Source organism: Rhinoderma darwinii, chromosome 12 (genome assembly GCF_050947455.1).
Source record: "Rhinoderma darwinii isolate aRhiDar2 chromosome 12, aRhiDar2.hap1, whole genome shotgun sequence".
Lineage (NCBI taxonomy): Eukaryota > Metazoa > Chordata > Amphibia > Anura > Rhinodermatidae > Rhinoderma > Rhinoderma darwinii.
In genome coordinates, this window is record NC_134698.1 from 40,640,361 (window position 1) to 40,660,518 (window position 20,158).

General features: G+C 45.2%; 1 protein-coding gene across 1 annotated transcript in view; it reads right to left on the bottom strand.

The window, feature by feature from the left end:
* Positions 1-10,638, bottom strand: part of COCH (cochlin) — a 146,257-nt gene extending 135,619 nt beyond the window's left edge. The window contains exon 1 of the mRNA XM_075844668.1: positions 10,565-10,638. Coding sequence (XP_075700783.1) covers positions 10,565-10,595 — 31 coding nt within the window. The 5' untranslated portion in view covers positions 10,596-10,638. The remainder of the gene's footprint in view (positions 1-10,564) is intronic.
* Between the last annotated feature and the right edge of the window lie 9,520 nt (positions 10,639-20,158).

Below are 20,158 nucleotides of genomic sequence, written 5' to 3' on the forward strand. Positions count from 1 at the left end.
GAGTGTTGTGTGTTTTTAAAAAAAATATTTTTCTATTACGGCGAGAATCACACTCGTCTGAATGACCCCTAAGTCTATCATGTGTGATACTGTCTGCTGGGGCCATGTATCTAAGCCTATCATGTATGATACTCTCTGCCGAGACAATGCATACAATTCTATCCAGCGGTGCAGCTATAGGAGCCTTAGTCTTATAGATATGCTATCTCCGATATATATGTAAAAAATATATTTTTTCCGGGGGGTGGGGTGGTAAATATATGTCTCAGGTCTGAAAGTTCTTTAAGACAGATTTGCCACACTTGAGGGTTCTGGGTGAACTTTGTGATGAGGGCCAAAGGCGTCTGGGAGGCGGTCCATTCACTAACCTTAGCTTAACATCCGTGAAGAATCCCCCTATAAACGACAATACCCCTATAGATGTTTTTCTCGAAGTGGTGACTACCCAAATAAAAAAAAACTGGATTGTCACACAAAGCTAAAACACAATGGATCAAGGGAGGAGATGCTTAGGCTCCAGACACTGAAGAAAGATGACTCGATTGTTAGAAAGCCCTCTGATAATGGGGGAAACATCATCATCATGAGCCGTACACAGTACGTTGGTGTCACGTAGGGTATGGCAGCTGGCCAACAGGACACAGGGAAAAGTCTATAGTTCGTATAGGTGTACCTGTTGTAGCTTCAGACAGTAGCAAGGCAGGCTCGGATGGGACTTTGACAGCAGGCAGACACCAGGCGTGTTGTAACAGGACAGGTGTATGTAATGACAGGGTAGGGAGAAAGACAGGTGAGCCCTAATCTACCCACCACTCAGTCCCTGCCTACTTGCAACGGCCCGTCCTAGGCGACGGCATACAACTGGGCGACGGTCCCTACTCTCACTATGTGCACGACAGACAGACAGACAAGGGTACAAAGAAGCTAAGGGAAAAGGGGCAGATGCCCACGGCAACACTGTGAGCCACAAGAGTAGTGAACGAGCCGAGTCAAACCAGGAGTGTACGAGGTACCAAACGCAGAGCAAGAGAGTAGTCAGTAAAGCCAGGGTCAATATGAAGCAGAGGACAAATAGTACAAGCAGCAGCAGCAGCAGAGCCAGGAAACAAACAGAATCACAGGCAAAGGAGAAGCAGGAAATGAAGGTATAAATAGACAGAGGGCATGAGCTGGCTCCATCTGGCCAGGCTGTGATAGGCTCTCCCACTCCTCAGCCTCCCAGCCTGAGTGGTAGAAGAAGGAGTCACTCTATCAGACTTAGGAGCAGATGCAGACTGACTAACCACGGGCGTCGACACAGAAGCTGTGTCTGGCAGATCCTTTACAATACCCCCCCTTTTATGAGTGGCCACTGGACCCTTTCTAGGTGGACCTGGCTTATTGGGGAACCGAAGATGGAACCTCTTGAGCAATACCCCAGCGTGAACATCCCGGGCGGGTACCCAAGTCCTCTCCTCAGGCCCGTATCCTCTCCAATGGATCAGGTACTGGAGGGAGCCTTGGACCATCTTGCTGTCCACAATCTTGGCCACCTCGAATTCTACCCCTTCAGGGGTGAGAACAGGGACCGGAGGTTTCCTCGAGGGAGCCAAGGACAGGGAGCAGCGTTTCAGGAGGGAGGCATGAAACACGTCGTCTATTCGAAAAGACGGGGGTAACTCCATTCGGAAGGAGACAGGGTTAAGGACTTCAATGACCTTGTACGGCCCTATATACTGGGGAGCACATTTTTTGGACGAAACTTTAAGGCGCAAATTTTTAGAAGACAGTCACACCAGATGCCCGACCACAAACAAGGGGTTAGCAGAACGTCTTCTATCTGCCTGAGTCTTTTGTATGCTCTGGGACGCCTCTAGATTCATCTGAACCTGGTGTAAAGGATCTGCCAGACACAACTTCTGTGTCGACGCCCATAGGTAATCAGTCTGCACCTGCTTCTATGTCTGTGAGACTGACTCCATCTTCCACCACCCAGGATGGCAGGCTTAGGAGTGGGAGAGCCTATCACAGCCTGGCCAGACGGAGCTAGCTCCCGCCCTCTGTCTATTTATACCTGCCTTTCCTGTTCCTCCTTTGCTTGTGATTCTTCTCTGTTTGTTTCCTGGCCCTGCTGCAGCTTCTTGAACTACTGATCCTCTGCTTGTGATTGACCTTGGCTATTCTGACCACTCTTCTGCTCTGCGTTTTTGTACCTCGCTCATCTCCTGGTTTGACTCGGCTCGTTAACCTCGCTTGTTGCTCACGGTGTTCCCGTGGGCAACTTCCCCATTTCCCTGGCTTCTTTGTACCCTTGTCTGTTTGTCTGTCGTGCACCTATTGAGTGTAGGGACCGTCGCCCAGTTGTACCCCGTCGCCTAGGGCGGGTCGTTGCAAGTAGGCAGGGACTGAGTGGCGGGTAGATTAGGGCTCACTTGTCTGTTTCCCTACCCCGACATTACATAATCACAAGCCCATATACCTAGTCTACCCTGGTCCCTGACACTACTATGGACCCCCTTGAGACCCTGGCTCAGCAAATGCAGGGCCTCTCCCTACAGGTCCAGGCCCTGGCTCAGAGGGACAACCAGCCTGATGCTACCCTGGTAGTGCCCCTCACCTCACCTCTTGAACCCCACCTCAAGTTGCCTGACCGGTTCTCAGGGGACCGGAAGACTTTTCTCTCCTTTCGGGAGAGTTGTAGGCTCTATTTTCGTTTAAAGCCCCACTCCTCAGGTTCTGAGGGCCAGCGGGTGAGTATAATTATGTCCCGGCTCCAGGACGGGCCCCAAGAATGGGCCTTCTCCTTGGCTCCTGACGCCCCTGAACTTTCCTCCGTTGATCTTTTCTTTTCTGCTCTCGGGCTCATTTATGACGAGACTGACAAGACTGCCTTTGCCAAGAGTCAGCTGGTGACCTTACGTCAGGGTAAGAGACCTGTTGAGGAGTATTGTTCTGACTTTAGGAAGTGGTGCGTAGCTTCTCGGTGGAATGACCCTGCCTTAAGGTGCCAGTTTAGATTGGGTCTGTCGAACGCCCTGAAAGACCTGCTAGTTAGCTATCCCTCTTCTGACTCCCTAGATCAGGTTACGGCTTTAGCGGTACGACTTGACCGACGTCTCAGGGAACGACGACTTGAACGTGTTTGTGTTTTCTCCTCTGACTCCCCCATGATGCCTCCCGAGGTTCCGTTGCTTCGTTCTTCCACGGAAGACTCGGAGGTACCTATGCATCTCGGGGCCTCCGTGTCCCCCCAACAGCGTAGAGAGTTCCGCAGGAAGAATGGTCTCTGCTTCTACTGTGGAGATGACAAGCATCAAGTGAACAACTGTCCTAGGCATAAGAATAAGCAGCCGGAAGAACTTCCGCGCCTAAGTGACCATCGGGGAGGTCACTTGGGCGCACAGGTATTTCCCGTAAATATGAAACGTAATAAAATCTTGCTTCCCTTTCAGGTCTCTTTTGGTGGTAGGTCTGCTTCCGGCAGTGCCTACGTGGATTCATGGTCTTCTTTTAATATTATGTCTGTGGAATTTGCTATGTCTCTAGCTATGCCATTGATTGATTTGCCTAAACCTGTCCCGGTAGTGGGTATCGACTCCACTCCTCTTGCTAATGGTTATTTTACACAGCATACCCCTGTTTTTGAACTCCTTGTGGGCTCCATGCATTTGGAGCAGTGCTCTGTACTGGTGATGCAGGGATTATCGTCCGATTTGGTTTTAGGCCTTCCCTGGTTGCAGTTGCATAATCCCACTTTTGACTGGAATACTGGGGATCTTACCAAATGGGGTAATGAATGCATGACGTCATGTTTTCCTGTTAATTCTATTTCTCTCCCTGAGGAGGTGAACACTCTACCTGAGTTTGTTCAGGACTTCGCTGATGTTTTCTCTAAAGAGGCCTCCGAAGTGTTACCACCTCATAGAGAATATGATTGCGCAATTGAATTGGTACCAGGAGCTAAGCTCCCTAAGGGTAGGATATTTAATCTCTCTTGTCCCGAACGTGAAGCCATGAGAGAGTATATCCAGGAATGCCTGGCCAAGGGTTACATTCACCCCTCTACTTCTCCGGTAGGTGCTGGCTTCTTCGTAGGGAAGAAGGATGGTGGTCTTAGGCCATGCATTGACTACCGAAACTTGAATAAGGTCACTGTAAGGAACCAGTATCCCCTTCCTTTGATTCCTGATCTCTTCAATCAGGTTCAGGGGGCCCAATGGTTCTCTAAGTTTGATCTACGGGGGGCTTATAACCTTATCCGCATCAAAGAGGGGGATGAGTGGAAGACTGCGTTTAACACGCCCGAAGGTCATTTCGAATACCTCATCATGCCCTTTGGGTTGTGTAATGCTCCCGCGGTCTTCCAGAATTTCATAAATTAGATTTTAAGAGACTACCTGGGGGTATTTCTTGTAGTGTACCTTGATGACATACTTGTGTTTTCCAAGGACTGGTCCTCCCACATTGAGCATGTCAGGAAGGTGCTCCAGGCCCTTCGGGAAAACAAACTGTTTGCTAAGACCGAAAAATGTGTGTTTGGGGTGCAGGAGATACCATTTTTGGGTCAAATCCTCACTCCTCATGAATTTCGCATGGACCCCGCCAAGGTCCAGGCTGTGGCGGAATGGGTCCAACCTGCCTCCCTGAAGGCGTTACAGTGCTTCCTGGGGTTCGCTAATTATTACAGGAGATTTATTGCTAACTTCTCGGTCATCGCTAAGCCTCTTACGTATCTCACTCGCAAAGGTGCTGATCTCCTCCACTGGCCTCCTGAGGCTGTCCAGGCTTTTGAGGTCCTTAAGAAGTGCTTTATCTCGGCCCCAGTGCTGCTTCAGCCCAACCAAATGGAGCCATTTATCGTGGAGGTTGACGCGTCCGAGCTGGGAGTGGGGGCTGTCTTGTCCCAGGGTACCAGGTCCCTCACCCATCTCCGCCCCTGTGCCTACTTCTCCAGGAAGTTTTCGCCCACTGAGAGTAACTATGATATTGGCAACCGCGAACTCTTAGCCATTAAATGGGCATTTGAAGAGTGGCGCCACTTCCTGGAGGGGGCTAGGCACCAGGTTACGGTCCTTACCGACCACAAGAATCTGGTTTTCCTAGAATCTGCCCGGAGGCTAAACCCGAGACAAGCTCGATGGGCGTTATTTTTTACCAGATTCAACTTTTTGGTCACCTATAGGGCTGGGTCTAAAAATATTAAGGCTGATGCACTGTCGCGTAGCTTCATGGCCAGCCCTCCTTCGGAGGAAGATCCTGCTTGTGTTTTGCCTCCAGGTATAATCATTTCCTCTATTGATTCTGATTTAGACTCTGAAATTGCGGCTGATCAAGGTTCAGCTCCCGGGAACCTTCCTGAGAACAAGCTGTTTGTTCCCCTGCAATTCTGGCTAAGGGTACTTAGGGAAAATCATGACTCTGCACTATCTGGCCATCCAGGCATCCTGGGTACCAAGCACCTCATTGCCAGAAACTATTGGTGGCCTGGGTTGCTCAAAGACGTTAAGGCCTACGTCGCCGCTTGTGAAGTTTGTGCTAGGTCCAAGACTCCCAGGTCCCGACCAGCGGGCTTACTATGTTCTTTGCCCGTTCCCCAGAGACCTTGGACCCATATCTCCATGGATTTCATCACCGATTTGCCTCCATCTCAAGGCAAGTCGGTGGTGTGGGTTGTAGTAGACCGCTTCAGTAAGATGTGCCACTTTGTGCCCCTCAAGAAACTACCCAATGCTAAGACGTTAGCTACCTTGTTTGTCAAACACATCCTGCGTCTCCATGGGGTCCCTGTCAATATTGTTTCTGACAGAGGGGTACAATTTGTTTCATTGTTTTGGAGAGCCTTCTGTAAAAAGTTGGAGATTGATCTGTCCTTCTCCTCTGCCTTCTCCTCTGCCTGCCTTGCAGCTGGAATAGTCATTTAACACATTAACAATGTATAGAGTGTATTTCTGATTAATTTAATGTTATCTTCATTGAAAAAAACTGTGCTTTTCTTGCAAAAATAAGGAAATTTCTAAGTGACCCTAAACTTTTGAATGGTAGTATATACACCCAAAAATTCAGCAATTTGAAAAATACATCTCGCCCTGCAAAAAAACAAGCCATCATATGGCTATATCGACATAAAAATAAAAAAGTTATGACTCTTGGAAGGCGGGGAGGAAAAAACGAAAAAGAATGCTTGGTCCATTAGGCCGAAATAGACCTGGTCCTTAAGAGGTTAATATACTTATATATACTTTGACTAACTGTATTGGTTATTTTAGTTATGTGTAGCTGGGATGATTTACCAATCAGCAATTAATGTTTCTTTAGTATTCTAATCTCTTTACAGCTAGTCAAAATGTCTTATTTCCCCTTTAAAATCACAGTCCACTCAAACGCATTGAAAATTCAGATGTGCTACGGTTAAGCCCTGAAGTTAGCTGACACATCATACTTATAGAGTTTTTATGAAATGCTATAAATGCTTGATCGGTGTATTGGGTAAAGAGGGACCTAGTGAACCCCTTTGACAATTCCATCCGCCCTCTCAATTGAAGTCAATTGAGTGGTGGTCATGCAGCATTCTCTCTGTAACTACTATAGACTTCAACGGAGAGAACAGTGCACAATGTGTAAAATGGGAATACCTCTTTTATTGTTGGATATATATTAAAAAGGTATTTCCATTTAAGACATGTATGGAATATTCACTCGATATGCCATAAATGTCTGATAGATGTGAGTCCCAGCGCTGGGACCAGCACCCATCTCGCAAATGGAAGTCACGCGACTGACTGGTAAGGCGGCAGCACGGCCACCCCTCAATTGCTTAGTTGCCTGGATGTAGCAGCTGGGACCCGTATCTATCAGATGTTTATGGCATATCCAGTGGATATACCATAAATGTCTTAGACAGGAATCCTATTTTAAAAAAGCAATAGCTTCAAAAACAGACCCTAAATTTCAGTGTGGTATGAAAAAGAAAAAAACAGAAATTTTAATTACATGCACAATAAGGGTATGTTCACACGTAGCGTAAATACTGCCGATTTGTTGCAACATATTTCATTGCGAAAAATCTACAGCGTAACACAGTAGCAGAAGAGTGGTGAGATTTGAACAAATCTCATCCACACGCTGCATAAAATAACCGACGATAAAACGTTCAAAAATTGACCTGCGATGCATTTTTTAAATCCGCAGCATAAATTGACATGCTGCGGATTAAAAACATGGCAGGTTTTCTGTTGCGGGTTTTCCCCTTTGATTTCAATGGGGAGGTAAAACCTGCAAAAAATTGCAAATGTTGCATTTTTTGCGGCGAAAATAAATAAATTGCAACTCGGAAAGAAAAAGCTTATATTTACCCGCTCTCTAGGCTTCTCAGTCCAAGGTGACTGCTGCAGCAAATCACAGGCTGTGGCAGTCACATGGGATGCAGCATCATCCCAGGAGGCTGGACTGCATGGAGGGACGCTTCCCCATTACTACGGCCTGGGGGGGGAAGTATAAGGTTTTTTGTTTTCTTTACCGCTGATTTCCGCAGTGGACCTTCCGCCCAAAAACTACACCACAATTTGGTGCGGTTTCCTTGACCGTAATTCCCTGTGGGCCCTTACGCAGCGTTTCCACCCTGTGTGAACATGGCCTTAAAGTGGTTTTCTGGTACTTTTATATTGATGGCCTATCCTTAGAATAGGCCATAAATATCAGATCGGTCGCGGTCCAAATTCCGGCAACCACGACAATCAGCTTTCTGAAGGGACCACAGCAATAGCATAGTTTACCAGGCACAGCACCGTACACATTCATAGCGGCTGTACTTGAGATTGCAGTCCTGGTCCCATTCATGTAAATGAGATCAGGCTGCAATCTCAGGCACAGACACTTTGGATGCCTGTTAAACTATGAAGAAGCAGCGGCATTCCTACCATGGTCCATTCAGTCATCTGATTGGTGGGAGTGCCCGGACTCAACCCCCCACCGATCTGATATTGATGACCTATCTGATAGGCCATCACTATAATTGTACCGTAAAACCCCTTTAACATTATTATACATAAAAACATTTAAAAAAATAAATGCAGATAACTAGGTGAACAGTCAAAACAGTATAAAACGTGTATGCACGTGCAGATCTCCTCAATACTCAAGAGAAATTATTTAGATTGGTAACCTTGAAAATTAACTTCAGCAGTTGGCGGATTATAGCTTTTTGCACCAACAGGTGAACACGTATGTTTGTATGCAGGGGCGTAGCTAGGGGGGGGCAGGCGGGGCACGTGCCCTGGGCGCAGCTCAGAGGGGGGCGCCAGCGCCCCCTCCTCCTGCACTATAATTGTACCTGTGTCGCAAGGACACAGGTACAATTAGAAGCAATGAATGACCGGGCACGTTCCGTGCCCGGCCATTCAGAGTCTCTCCACGAATGAAGCGACTGGTACCTTTTGTACCAGTGACGCTTCCGTCGATGAAAGGCGCTGACTGACTGGCAGGGAAAGTCATCCTGCCCAGCCAATCAGCGCCTTTCATAGACGCTGTGTTCAACCCCCTGGAGACCTGCGCAGAAGAGAGCAGGTCTCCATGGCTGCCGGACGGCGTGGGAGCGGGAATAAGGTGAGTTTAAATATTTTAATTTTTTTTAATTGTAATAGAAGTGTGTGGCTGTATCTGCGGGGGGGACGGACTATATCTACAGGGGGGGCTATATCTACAGGGGGACTATATCTACAGGGGGTGGGCTATCTACAGGGGGACTATATCTACAGGGGGACTATATCTACAGGGGGGCTATATCTACAGGGGGTGGGCTATATACAGGGGGACTATATCTACAGGGGGGCTATATCTACAGGGGGTGGGCTATATACAGGTGGACTATATCTACAGGGGGTGGGCTATATACAGGTGGACTATATCTACAGGGGGTGGGCTATATGCAGGGGGGCTATATCTACAGGGGGTGGGCTATATACAGGGGGACTATATCTACAGGGGGTGGGCTATCTACATGGGGACCATATCTACAGGGGGTGGGCTATATACAGGGGGACTATATCTACAGGGGGGCTATATACTGGGGTGGGCTATCTATGGAGCAGCATATACAGGGGTGGGCTATAGCTACAGAGGGGGCTTTATAGTATATAGCCCCCTGTAGATATAGCCCACCCCTGTATATAGCCCACCCCTGTATATAGCCCAGCCCTGTAGATATAGCCCAGCCCTGTAGATATAGCCCAGCCCTGTAGATATAGCCCAGCCCTGTAGATATAGCCCAGCCCTGTAGATATAGCCCAGCCCTGTAGATATAGCCCACCCCTGTAGATATAGCCCACCCCTGTAGATATAGCCCCCCTGTAGATATGGTCCCCCTGTAGATATGGTCCCCCTGAAGATAGCCCACCCCTGTAGATAGCCCACCCCTGTAGATATAGTCCCCCTGTAGATATAGTCCCCCTGTAGATGTAGCCCACCCCTGTATATAGTATCCCACAAATAGCTCCCCCTATAGTGCTCCACAGAAAGCCCACCCCTGTATATAGCCCACTTGTACATATAGTCCACCTCTGTATATAGTGCTCCACAGATAGCCCACCCCTGTATATACTATATTCAAGGGTGGGCTATCTGTGGAGCACTATATACAGGGGTGGACTATCTAGTGGAGCACTATATACAGGGGTGGGCTATATGGCAGGCACTATCTACAGGGGACTCTATGGCAGGCACTATCTACAGGGGGCACAGTGTGTGTGTGTAGGACACGGTGTATGGTGCTATTATAATTAGAGGTGCAGTGTATGGCGCTATTATATTTAGGGGCGTAGTGTGTGGTATAATGATAACTTTATATTTATTTATAGGTGCAGAAATGTTGGAAAAGTGAGAAGCCGAAGACATGTGAGCGGCAAACTGCAGAAATGGTCTGTGACCGGGAGAAGCCACCATAGAGGTCTGGACCGGATGGAGAAAAAGAACTAGAATCTGAGACGTCACCGGTGAGTCACAATGTAAATGTTTATTCTGCCTCTAATCAGCACTGTAGTCACTGTATGATCTGCAGCGAGATGATGGGTGATATGATTATGATAGGATTTATTTTTTGTGAAACGGCATCTCCCAGCATATCCTTATCATTGTTTGGGCCATGCTGGGAGCTGTAGTTTTACGCCGTACACACCTATACGGCAGGGGTTGCACTAAATTGAGCTGTATTTGTGCTGGTGCTGTATATATATAGTGAGCTTGCTTCTGGGGCTGTATTTATGTACTGAGCTTGGTTCTGGTGTTGTGTATAGAACCATATTGCTTGTAAAATGTACAAATGTTTTTATGCTCGCGTTACATTAAAATAAATGACACGTCGATTGGTAGAGAAAACAAACACGGCGAGGGGGAATGAGATGTCGGGAAAGAGGTTGGGGGGGGGGTGATGGAGGGCGCCAAACTGAATCTTTGCCCCGGGTGCTGGAGAACCTAGCTACGCCTCTGTTGTATATGTAATCCGTGTTCCAGACAGGAAGTGAAGTAGCTATACGCTCTGAAAAATCACTGCTCCGCATATGATTTCCATAAATATTGTTTCAAACTGACCTACCAAAAATCACCAATGCAGAGATGAAATGCATCCTGTTTATGATTGTGGGAGTCCTGAAAGAAAAAGGGACAGGATTAGCTTACTTCATATTTGATACAGGTATGTATTTATATATCATGTATATGGGTATGTTATATAGATATAATATATATAGGTATTTTATTTATATAGGTAAGTAGTGTAGACACATATAGCGTATTTTCACATGTAGCGTAAACACTGCAGATTTTCCGCAACAGATTTCATTGCGGAAAATCTGCAGCGTATTACGGTAGCAGCAGAGTGGATGAGATTTTACGAAATCTCATCCACACGCTGTGTAAAAAAAATCTGGCAAAAGATACTTTCAGAAATTGACCTGTGGTGTGTTTATGTGTCTAAATCACTGCTTCTCTGTTGCAGGTTTTCCCCATTGATTCATGTTTTACGTCCGTGCTACGCGCGAAATTTTCACGCGCGTCGCACGGACCTATGTTACTGAATGGGGCCGTTCAGACTGTCAGTGAATTTCACGCAGTGTATGTGCGCTGCGTGAAACTCATGACATGTCCTATATTTGCCCGTGTTTCGCGCTGCACGCACCCATTGAAGTGAATAGGTGCGTGCAAATCGCGCTCGGCACACGGAAGCACTTCCGGGTGCCGCGCGTGATTCGCGCAACAGTAGTACAAGCAATGAATGAAAACAGAAAAGCACCATGTGCTTTTCTGTTTGTAAACATAAAACCAGAGTGTCATCATGATGCCGGCTGCGCGAAAATCACACAGCCGCGCACCATATGCTGATACCACACGGACCTTTTGCGTGCGCAAAACGCAGAGTTTTTTGAGCACGCAAAACGGACATGTCCGTGTGAATAAGGCCTTAAAGCTGCGGTTCCGCCGCAAAAATCACAACTCAGAAAATGAAAATGTTTTTTTGGTTTAAAATGTATAAAAAGGATTATACTTACCACCCGAGCGTTGTCAAAGCAACAGGTTCTTCTGTTGTCTGTCCAGGCCGGCCTGCTGGGATGACGTTTCATCCTATGTGACTGCTGTGGTTAATAACAAACTGCAGCAGTCACATGGGCTGCAGCGTCATCCCAGGAGGCCGGACTGCACGGACAACAGAGGGACGCGTCACTATGACTACGGGGAACGCGGTATATGTAAACTTATTTTTCCAATCACTATTTTCAGCAGCGGACATTCCACCTGAATAACTGGTGTGGTTTATCAGGTAGAATTCCATCTGGTTCTGCAATAAACCATCTGGTTCTTTCTGTCAGTCTATCTATGACTGAACTCAGGGGCGTCGCTAGCACAGGGCCTCTGGGGCCCAAGCCCAGGATCCCCGGGCGACTGCCGTTACAGCAATTGCGACCAGGCCGCAGCCCCCTGCACCGCGTCTACAAAAATAGTAACTGGGGACTATGTCATATAATATACAGGCCCCTATCACTATAGTAATAACACAATATTTACCCTCCTTCCCGTGCGCAGCGGAAGTCCTGACGTCTTCTCGCAGCGCGTGACGTTACAACGTTGGATGGTGTGGGGACATCTGCTGCACCCGGAGCCGAAGAGTATAGTAAGTGTAACAGTACTGCCTGCTGGGGTGCTGTATCTAAGCCTGCCTTGTGGTAGGCTTAGATACAGGGTATAACAGACAGTATCACACATGGACCCTGTATCTAAGCCAACCATATGGTGAGCTTAGATACATGGCTATGTATGATACGATCTGATGGGCCCTGTATCTAAGCCTACCACATTGAAGGCTTAGATACAGGGCCTCGGCAGACAGTAATCTTATACTGTATAAGATTACTGTCTGCTGGGGCCCTGTATCTAAGCTTAACATGTGGTAGGCTTAGACACAGAGTCCAACAGACAGTATCACACATGGACCCTGTATCTAAGCCTACCACATAGTAGGTTTAGATACATCGCCATGTATGATACTGTCTGCTGGGCCCCTTTTTTAAGCCTATCACATGGTATTCTTAGATACATGGCCCATGTCTGATGGGCTCTGTATCTAAGCTTACGACATAGTAGGATTAGATACAGGGCCCCAGCCGACCGTAATCTTATACAGTATAAGGTTACTGTCTTCTGTGGCCCTGTATCTAAGCCTACCTTGTGGTAAGCTTAGATACATGGTCTAACAGACAGTATCACACATGGGCCCTGTATCTAAGCCTACCCCCCGTGTTACTATTGTTTGTTTTTTTGTGTTTGTGTTTACAGGTTCGGTTGTTGGACTACATCATATTCAAAGACTACTTCGATGACGGCTTTTTTTATTTTCAATAAAGTGGATAACGAGGGTTGTGTGTGTTTTTTTTTTTTATTTCAATAAAATATTTTTTCTATGTCTTTGTATTTTCTTTTAAACTTTATTACTACCACTTTAGTAACGGCCACTGGCTGATTGACGGCGTCCATAACTAAGGCGGGACTTAGTGTTAGCCATTGCAGAGGCTAACACTAACCCCACCATTATTACTCCAGTACCCACCGCCACCAGGGGTGCCGGGAAGAGCCGGGTACGATCCAGTACCTGACAATCTGTAGTGATGGCTGGGCACCAGGGTGGCGGCAGGTTGGTATTACTAGGCTGGGAAAGCCCAAAAACAGTGGCCCTTCCCACCCTGGTAATGCTAGCCTGCTGCTGCTATGTTGTATCTGGCTAGTTATCAAAAATGGGGGGGGATCCTACGTAATTTTTTCCCCATTTTTCATAGCCAGCCAGATACAACACAGCAGTAGCAGCCTAGCATTACCAGGGTGGGAAGGACCAAGGTCTCCGCCCTTTACCGGCCTAATGATATTACCGGCCTAATGATGCAGTGCCCGACCGTCAATACAGATGGTCGGGTACTGGATCTTACTCAGCTCTTCCCGTTACCACTGGTGGCGCTGGGTACCGGGGTAATAATGGGGGTTAGTGTTAGCCTTTTCACCAGCTAAAATTAAGCTCCGCCTTAGTAATGAATGCTACCAATCAGCCAGCGGCCATTACTAAGGCAGTAGCAATAAAGTTTAAAAAATACAAGGACATAGAAAAATATTTTATTGAATTTTAAAAAAAACACACAACCCTCATTAACCATTTTATTGAGAATAAAAAAGCTGGAATCGAAATAGTCCTAGAATCGGACGTAAAGTAAGCCATGTGAACATATCCTTATACTTCTGTTGTCTTTGTAACCCATCCGCCCAAAAAAGTGCTGCCTTAGACTGTGTTCACACAGAGTTTTTTTGCAGGCAGAAAATCTGCTTCAAAATGCCTTCAGGAATTTTGAGGCAGATTTTGACCTGCCTGCACTTTCTTTGCCGCATTTTTTGTTCGCTGCGTTTTTCAGCCGCGGCCATTGAGCGCCATGGGCAAAAAACGCTGTGAAAAACGCTTTCTCTGCCTCTCATTGATTTCAAAGGGAGGTCAGAGATGGAACCGCGGGAAAAAACATGTCACTTTTTTTCGCGCGTTTTTCTGCTCGTAGAAAAAACCTCCTCAGCCTCCCATTGAAATCAATGGGAGGCGATTTGTAACTTTTTTTTGGGCACAGTTTCCACATCAAAAACAGAGCCAAAATACTCTGTGTGAACTAGTCCTTAGGGTTGCTTCACACGCAGCATTTTTAAGAAAAAGATTTTAGTGCCATTTTTTCAGGCTGTCTTGTGGCAAAAAAAACTCTGCACCAGTTGATAGCTTTATGTCAATAGGGAATAATGAAATGGTTTTATTTGTGGCTTTTTTAAATTATTTCTTGAATTTTTTGACTCGGTGGCGTTTTTTTCACGTCTCAATAGTTTTTTTTGCCTCTTTAAAAAAACACGTGTTACTGTTTGTGCCATTTATGGCATTTTTGGTGGCATTTTTCAGAATTTATCATGTGTTGCAAAAGAGGAATCTTAATAAGTAATGTGAAAAATAGCACCAAAAAAAACACAGGTAGTAGAACATACTAACAGCAAAAAACGCTATAAAAAACGCCTGATCGATTTCAACAAAAAGTCACACATAAAATGTGAGTGAGGAAAGCCTAACGCTGGTTACCCACGCACGCACACACACGCACGCACGCACGCACAGACACACACACACACACACACACACCATTCTGCGTGACCGTGGCTTAAATGCACCAATTTTTGCTCATACTACTTGTCAGTTAGGGTATGTTCACACGCAGTAGCAAAATACGTCTGAAATTATGGAGCTGTTTTTGCCTGAAAAAAGCTCCTGATTTTCAGAAGTTTTTGTAACTACTCGCGTTTTTCGCTGCATATTTTACGGACGTTATTGGAGCTGTTTTTCAATGGAGTCAATGAAAAACGGCTCCAGAAACGTCCCAAGAAGTTACATGCACTTCTTTGACGCGGGCGTATTTTTACGCGCCGTCTTTTGACAGCAACGCGTAAAATGACACCTCGTGGGAACGGAACATCGTAAAACCCATTGAAAGCAATGGGCAGATGTTTGTAGGCGTAATGGAGCCATTTTTTCAGGCGGAATTCGAGGCGTAAAATGCCCGAATTACGTCTGAAAACAGTGCGCGTAAACATACCCTTAGGTGTATGTGTACGTGAGATAGGGACACTATGCTGTGAGCTCCTCTGACCAGGAATGGTGAGAGTTTTCAGTACAGTTCTACAAAAAATAAACTATAGAAGTAATTTAATAATTAGTAATTTAGGTAATTTAATGAATACATAAACTTAATTATCCCTTTTTAGATAAGGTTCAATCTGTTCTGTTAGGGATCATTTTAAAACTAAAGACATAAGGCACAGTTTTTGTAAAGATTTTTCCTAACTCAGTCAATAGAAAAACAGAACAGATTTAATGTTTGCCATTACATGACATTAAGATTTTTTATTTTTTTTAGATCAGATCCCCTATTAAATTGTAATGTAAAAGATCAGCTTTTATTTTATGGGGGCAGTCTTTGACAACAGATTGGAAAAATTTATTGAAACAACTGATAAATCATATACAATGGTTTTCCTGTCTCTTTAGGTCAATTGCTTTAAAAATAAAGCCCCTTCAAATTACTATATGTGACCTGTACTGCCGTGGTTAGTGTGGCATTTACTACATTGGATGATCACACAGGACTGTCAGTTGCACATGGCACAAAATACAGCATATTACCCGCCCCATCACAGTGCACACCATACCATATAAACTAGCGAATATACCAATATACTGAACCTTGACACTTTTTTACAAACATTGTGGCATAATAGTGTAGACATAGAAATGGAAACAAAGTTCTGGATATCTTATGAGAAATAAACATTTGATTTGCTGTAAAATGGTTTTACATTTTTACAGCATTGTTAGATCAGCAAGATGTAAAAAAAATATCCAGTGCACACCTGAGTAGTATAGCCGAGTTTACATTGGAACTTTATGTGCTCTGTATGTAACTCAAAATATCTCCGGCTTCCCTCCTCTGTGTATTAGATCATATAACGGCCATTGTCAGGACATGGACTCACCTGTTGCAGTTGATGTAGAACAGGGTGTATAAGGTCTGTTGTGTTCTGGACTGTTCCTTGCTGGAGTGTATTATGTGTGCTGTATGTGTGCTACTTATACGAACATCAGGACCACAGTGAGGAGGGCTTGCAGGGGGAGGCACTATGATGGGGCGGAGGGGAAGAAGGTGTAGTGCACCCCCCTAAAATTATTTTATAAAACTTTAACCCAAAGTATCATGCAGAACTTTAAACAGTCTTTAACCATATAGCGTTGTTTTGTATAGCATAGTATAACATTATAAAATAACATTCCTAAACTAATGCCTGGATATAATTACTGTAGATAAAATAAAACTGTGCACATAATGTGGTAGGACGGCTAATAAGCATCATATGCTCTGCTTTGATATCGCTGTAATGTAGGTAGGCAGTATTTTATACATTTGTAAACCACACATCTGGTATTATGTTTGACTCAGATAATAATTTGATTTATGTTTGCAGTGCAGCAGTGACTAGTGTAAAAAGCGAGCATTATATATAATAGAAAAGTACATATAAGGGGCATTGTTTGCTGGGAAATAATACAAAAACATTTCCCAGCATACACCTTGTTTCATCACTTCTTTTATTACAGAGTCCCAGTAAAAACACAGAGGGATGGTTTACCAATGACTCACAATGTAAATGTGGAGTAAGGGTTGATTCACACGCAGCAGATTATGTTGCAGACATGTGCTTGCTACAGAAACTACCCCATTCAGATGAATGGAACTGTCTTTCAGTTGCATGAACTAAGGCCTTGTTCACACATAGTAGATTTGCTGCAGATTTTGCATGCATTTTTAAGCCAAAACCAGAATGGTATATGGGTGAGCAGAGCCAGGGGCGTAGCAAGGGGGAAAGTGACATCAGTGGCTCCTCTAAAACGGAAGCCCTGTTGCCGACGCTTTGGCATGGGATGCTAGGGCGTCCGCTCCAGCAGACGCGTAGCTAGGTTCTCCAGCACCCGGGGCAAAGATTCAGTTTGGTGCCCTTTCCCGACATCTCCTTCCCCCTCGCCATGTTTGTTTTCTCTACCAATCAATGAGGTGTCGTTTTCTTTCCCACATTTTTTTAAATTTAACTTGAGCATAAAATCATTTGTACATTTTACAAGCAATATAGTTCTTTATACAACACCAGAACCAAGCTCATTACATATATACAGCACCAGAACAAGCTTATTACATATATACAGCACCAGAACAAGCTCAGTACATAAATACAGCACCAGAGAAAAGCTCAGTACATAAATACAGCACCAGAACAAAGCTCAGTACATAAATACAGCACCAGAACAAAACTCAGTACATAAATACAGCACCTGAACCAAGCTCAGTACATAAATACAACACCAGTACAAAGCTCAATACATATATACATCCCCAGAACCAAGCTCAGTACATAAATGCAGCAGAAGAAACAAGCTCTCTCTCTCTATATATAACAATCTATATGCAATGTCCACATAGCCGGTGTGTAGATTCCGCGCGCATCAAGTGCGCATGCTCCAAGATGGCATCCAAAACGGATATTCAATCCGGTGGAACGCAACAGACGGAGCAGTTGTTACACGCCGGCTATGTGGACATTGCATATAGATTGTTAACTGTAAGTTTATTAACCTCCACCTGGATTTAATTGGCCCCTGCCTCATTCCATATCACTCTAATTATCCTTATTATCACTGTTTATGATATTTATACTATTGGCTTTTTAAACTTAAAGATATTCACTTTTATACCAAAGTTTGTAATAATTCTGAATAATGTTTCACATTTATAATGGGTATTGTACATTTAATAACTTGATTGCTAATTTATGTATGCTCCCTCTATTTATACTTGACACCATTGTTAGTTTGTGATGGCTTGAGAAAGGTTCCCGTTGAACCGAAACGTTGCTGTGTTTAAGGTGAATAAATCCACCCTGTTTTTCATCTGCCTTTAAGTCCTGGTGCCGTTACTATATCCTATGCTGGTTTCTATCTAAAAAGAAGTGGAATTGATTCATCCCCTGGTGACGAGCACATGGCCTGATTTTCCGGATTCGTGGAGTGCTGTGTTTATTTGCTCTTGTTTCGTGTGTGTGTATATATATATATATATATATATATACACGTGTGTATATATATATATATATATATATATATATATATACAGGACCAGGACCAGGCTCAGTACATAAATAAAACATCAGCACAAATACAGCTCAATTTAGTGCAACCCCTGCCATATAGGTTGGCACTAAATTGTATACAGCTCCCAGCATGGCCCAAACAATGGTAAGGATATGCTAGGAGATGCTGTTTCACAAAAAATAATCATGCCACCCATGATCTCGCTGCAGATCATACAGTGACTACATTACTGATTAGAGGCCGAATAAACATTTACATTAAGTGACTCACTGGTGACGTCTCAGATTTTAATTATTCTTTTTCTCTTTTCTTCTCAGTTTGCCACTCAGATGTCTTCAGATTCTCACTTTTCAAACATTTCTGCACCTATAAACAAAGATATAGTTCTCATGGTGCCAGACACTGTGCCCCTAAATATAATAGCACCATACACTGCACCTCTAATTATAAACGCAGCATACACTGTGTCCCATACACACACACACACACACACACACACACACTGTTAAGGATTTGCCAGGCACAGCTTCTGTATCCACGCCCATAGGTAATCAGTCTGCACCTGCTTCTATGTCTGTGAGACTGACTCCATCTTCCACCACTCAGGATGGCAGGCTTAGGAGTGTGAGAGCCTATCACAGCCTGGCCAGACGGAGCTAGCTCCCGCGCTCTGTCTATTTATACCTGCCTTTCCTGTTCCTCCTTGCTTGTGATTCTTCTCTGTTGGTTTCCTGGCCCTGCTGCAGCTTCTTGAACTACTTGTCCCTGCTTCGTATTGACCCTGGCTTACTGACTACTCTTCTGCTCTGCGTTTGGTACCTCGTACACTCCTGGTTTGACTCGGCTTGTTCACTACTCTCCTGCTCTACGTTTGGCACCTCGTACTCTCCTGGTTTGACTCGGCTCGTTTACTACTCTTGTTGCTCACGGTGTTGCCGTGGGCAACTGCCCCGTTTCCCTTTGTTCGGTGTTTCCTTGTCTGTTGTCTGTCGTGCACTTATTGAGTGTAGGGACCGTCGCCCAGTTGTACTCCGTCGCCTAGGGCGGGTCGTTGATGCAGGGATTATCGTCCGATTTGGTTTTAGGCCTTCCCTGGTTGCAGTTGCATAATCACACGTTTGACTGGAATACTGGGGATCTTACCAAATGGGGTAATGAATGCTTGACGTCATGTTTTTCTGTTAATTCTATTTCTCCCCCTGAGGAGGTGAACACGCTACCTGAGTTTGTTCAGGACTTCGCTGATGTTTTCTCTAAGGAGGCCTCCGAAGTGTTACCTCCTCATAGAGAATACGATTGCGCTATCGATTTGGTACCAGGAGCTAAGCTCCCTAAGGGTAGGATATTTAATCTCTCTTGTCCCGAACGTGAAGCCATGAGAGAGTATATCCAGGAATGCCTGGCCAAGGGTTACATTCGCCCCTCTACTTCTCCGGTAGGTGCTGGCTTCTTCTTCGTAGGGAAGAAGGATGGTGGTCTTAGGCCATGCATTGACTACCGTAACTTTAATAAGGTCACTGTAAGGATTCCTGATCTATTTAATCAGGTTCAGGGGGCCCAATGGTTCTCTTAGTTTGATCTACGGGGGGCGTATAACCTTATCCGCATCAAAGAGGGGGTTGAGTGGAAGACTGCGTTTAACACGCCCGAAGGTCATTTCGAATACCTCGTCATGCCCTTTGGGTTGTGTAATGCTCCCGCGGTCTTCCAGAATTTCATAAATGAGATTTTAAGAGATTACCTGGGGGTATTTCTTGTAGTGTACCTTGATGACATACTTGTGTTTTCCAAGGACTGGTCCTCCCACATTGAGCATGTCAGGAAGGTGCTCCAGGTCCTTCGGGAAAACAAACTGTTTGCGAAGACCGAAAAATGTGTGTTTGGGGTGCAGGAGATACCATTTTTGGGTCAAATCCTCACTCCTCATGAATTCCG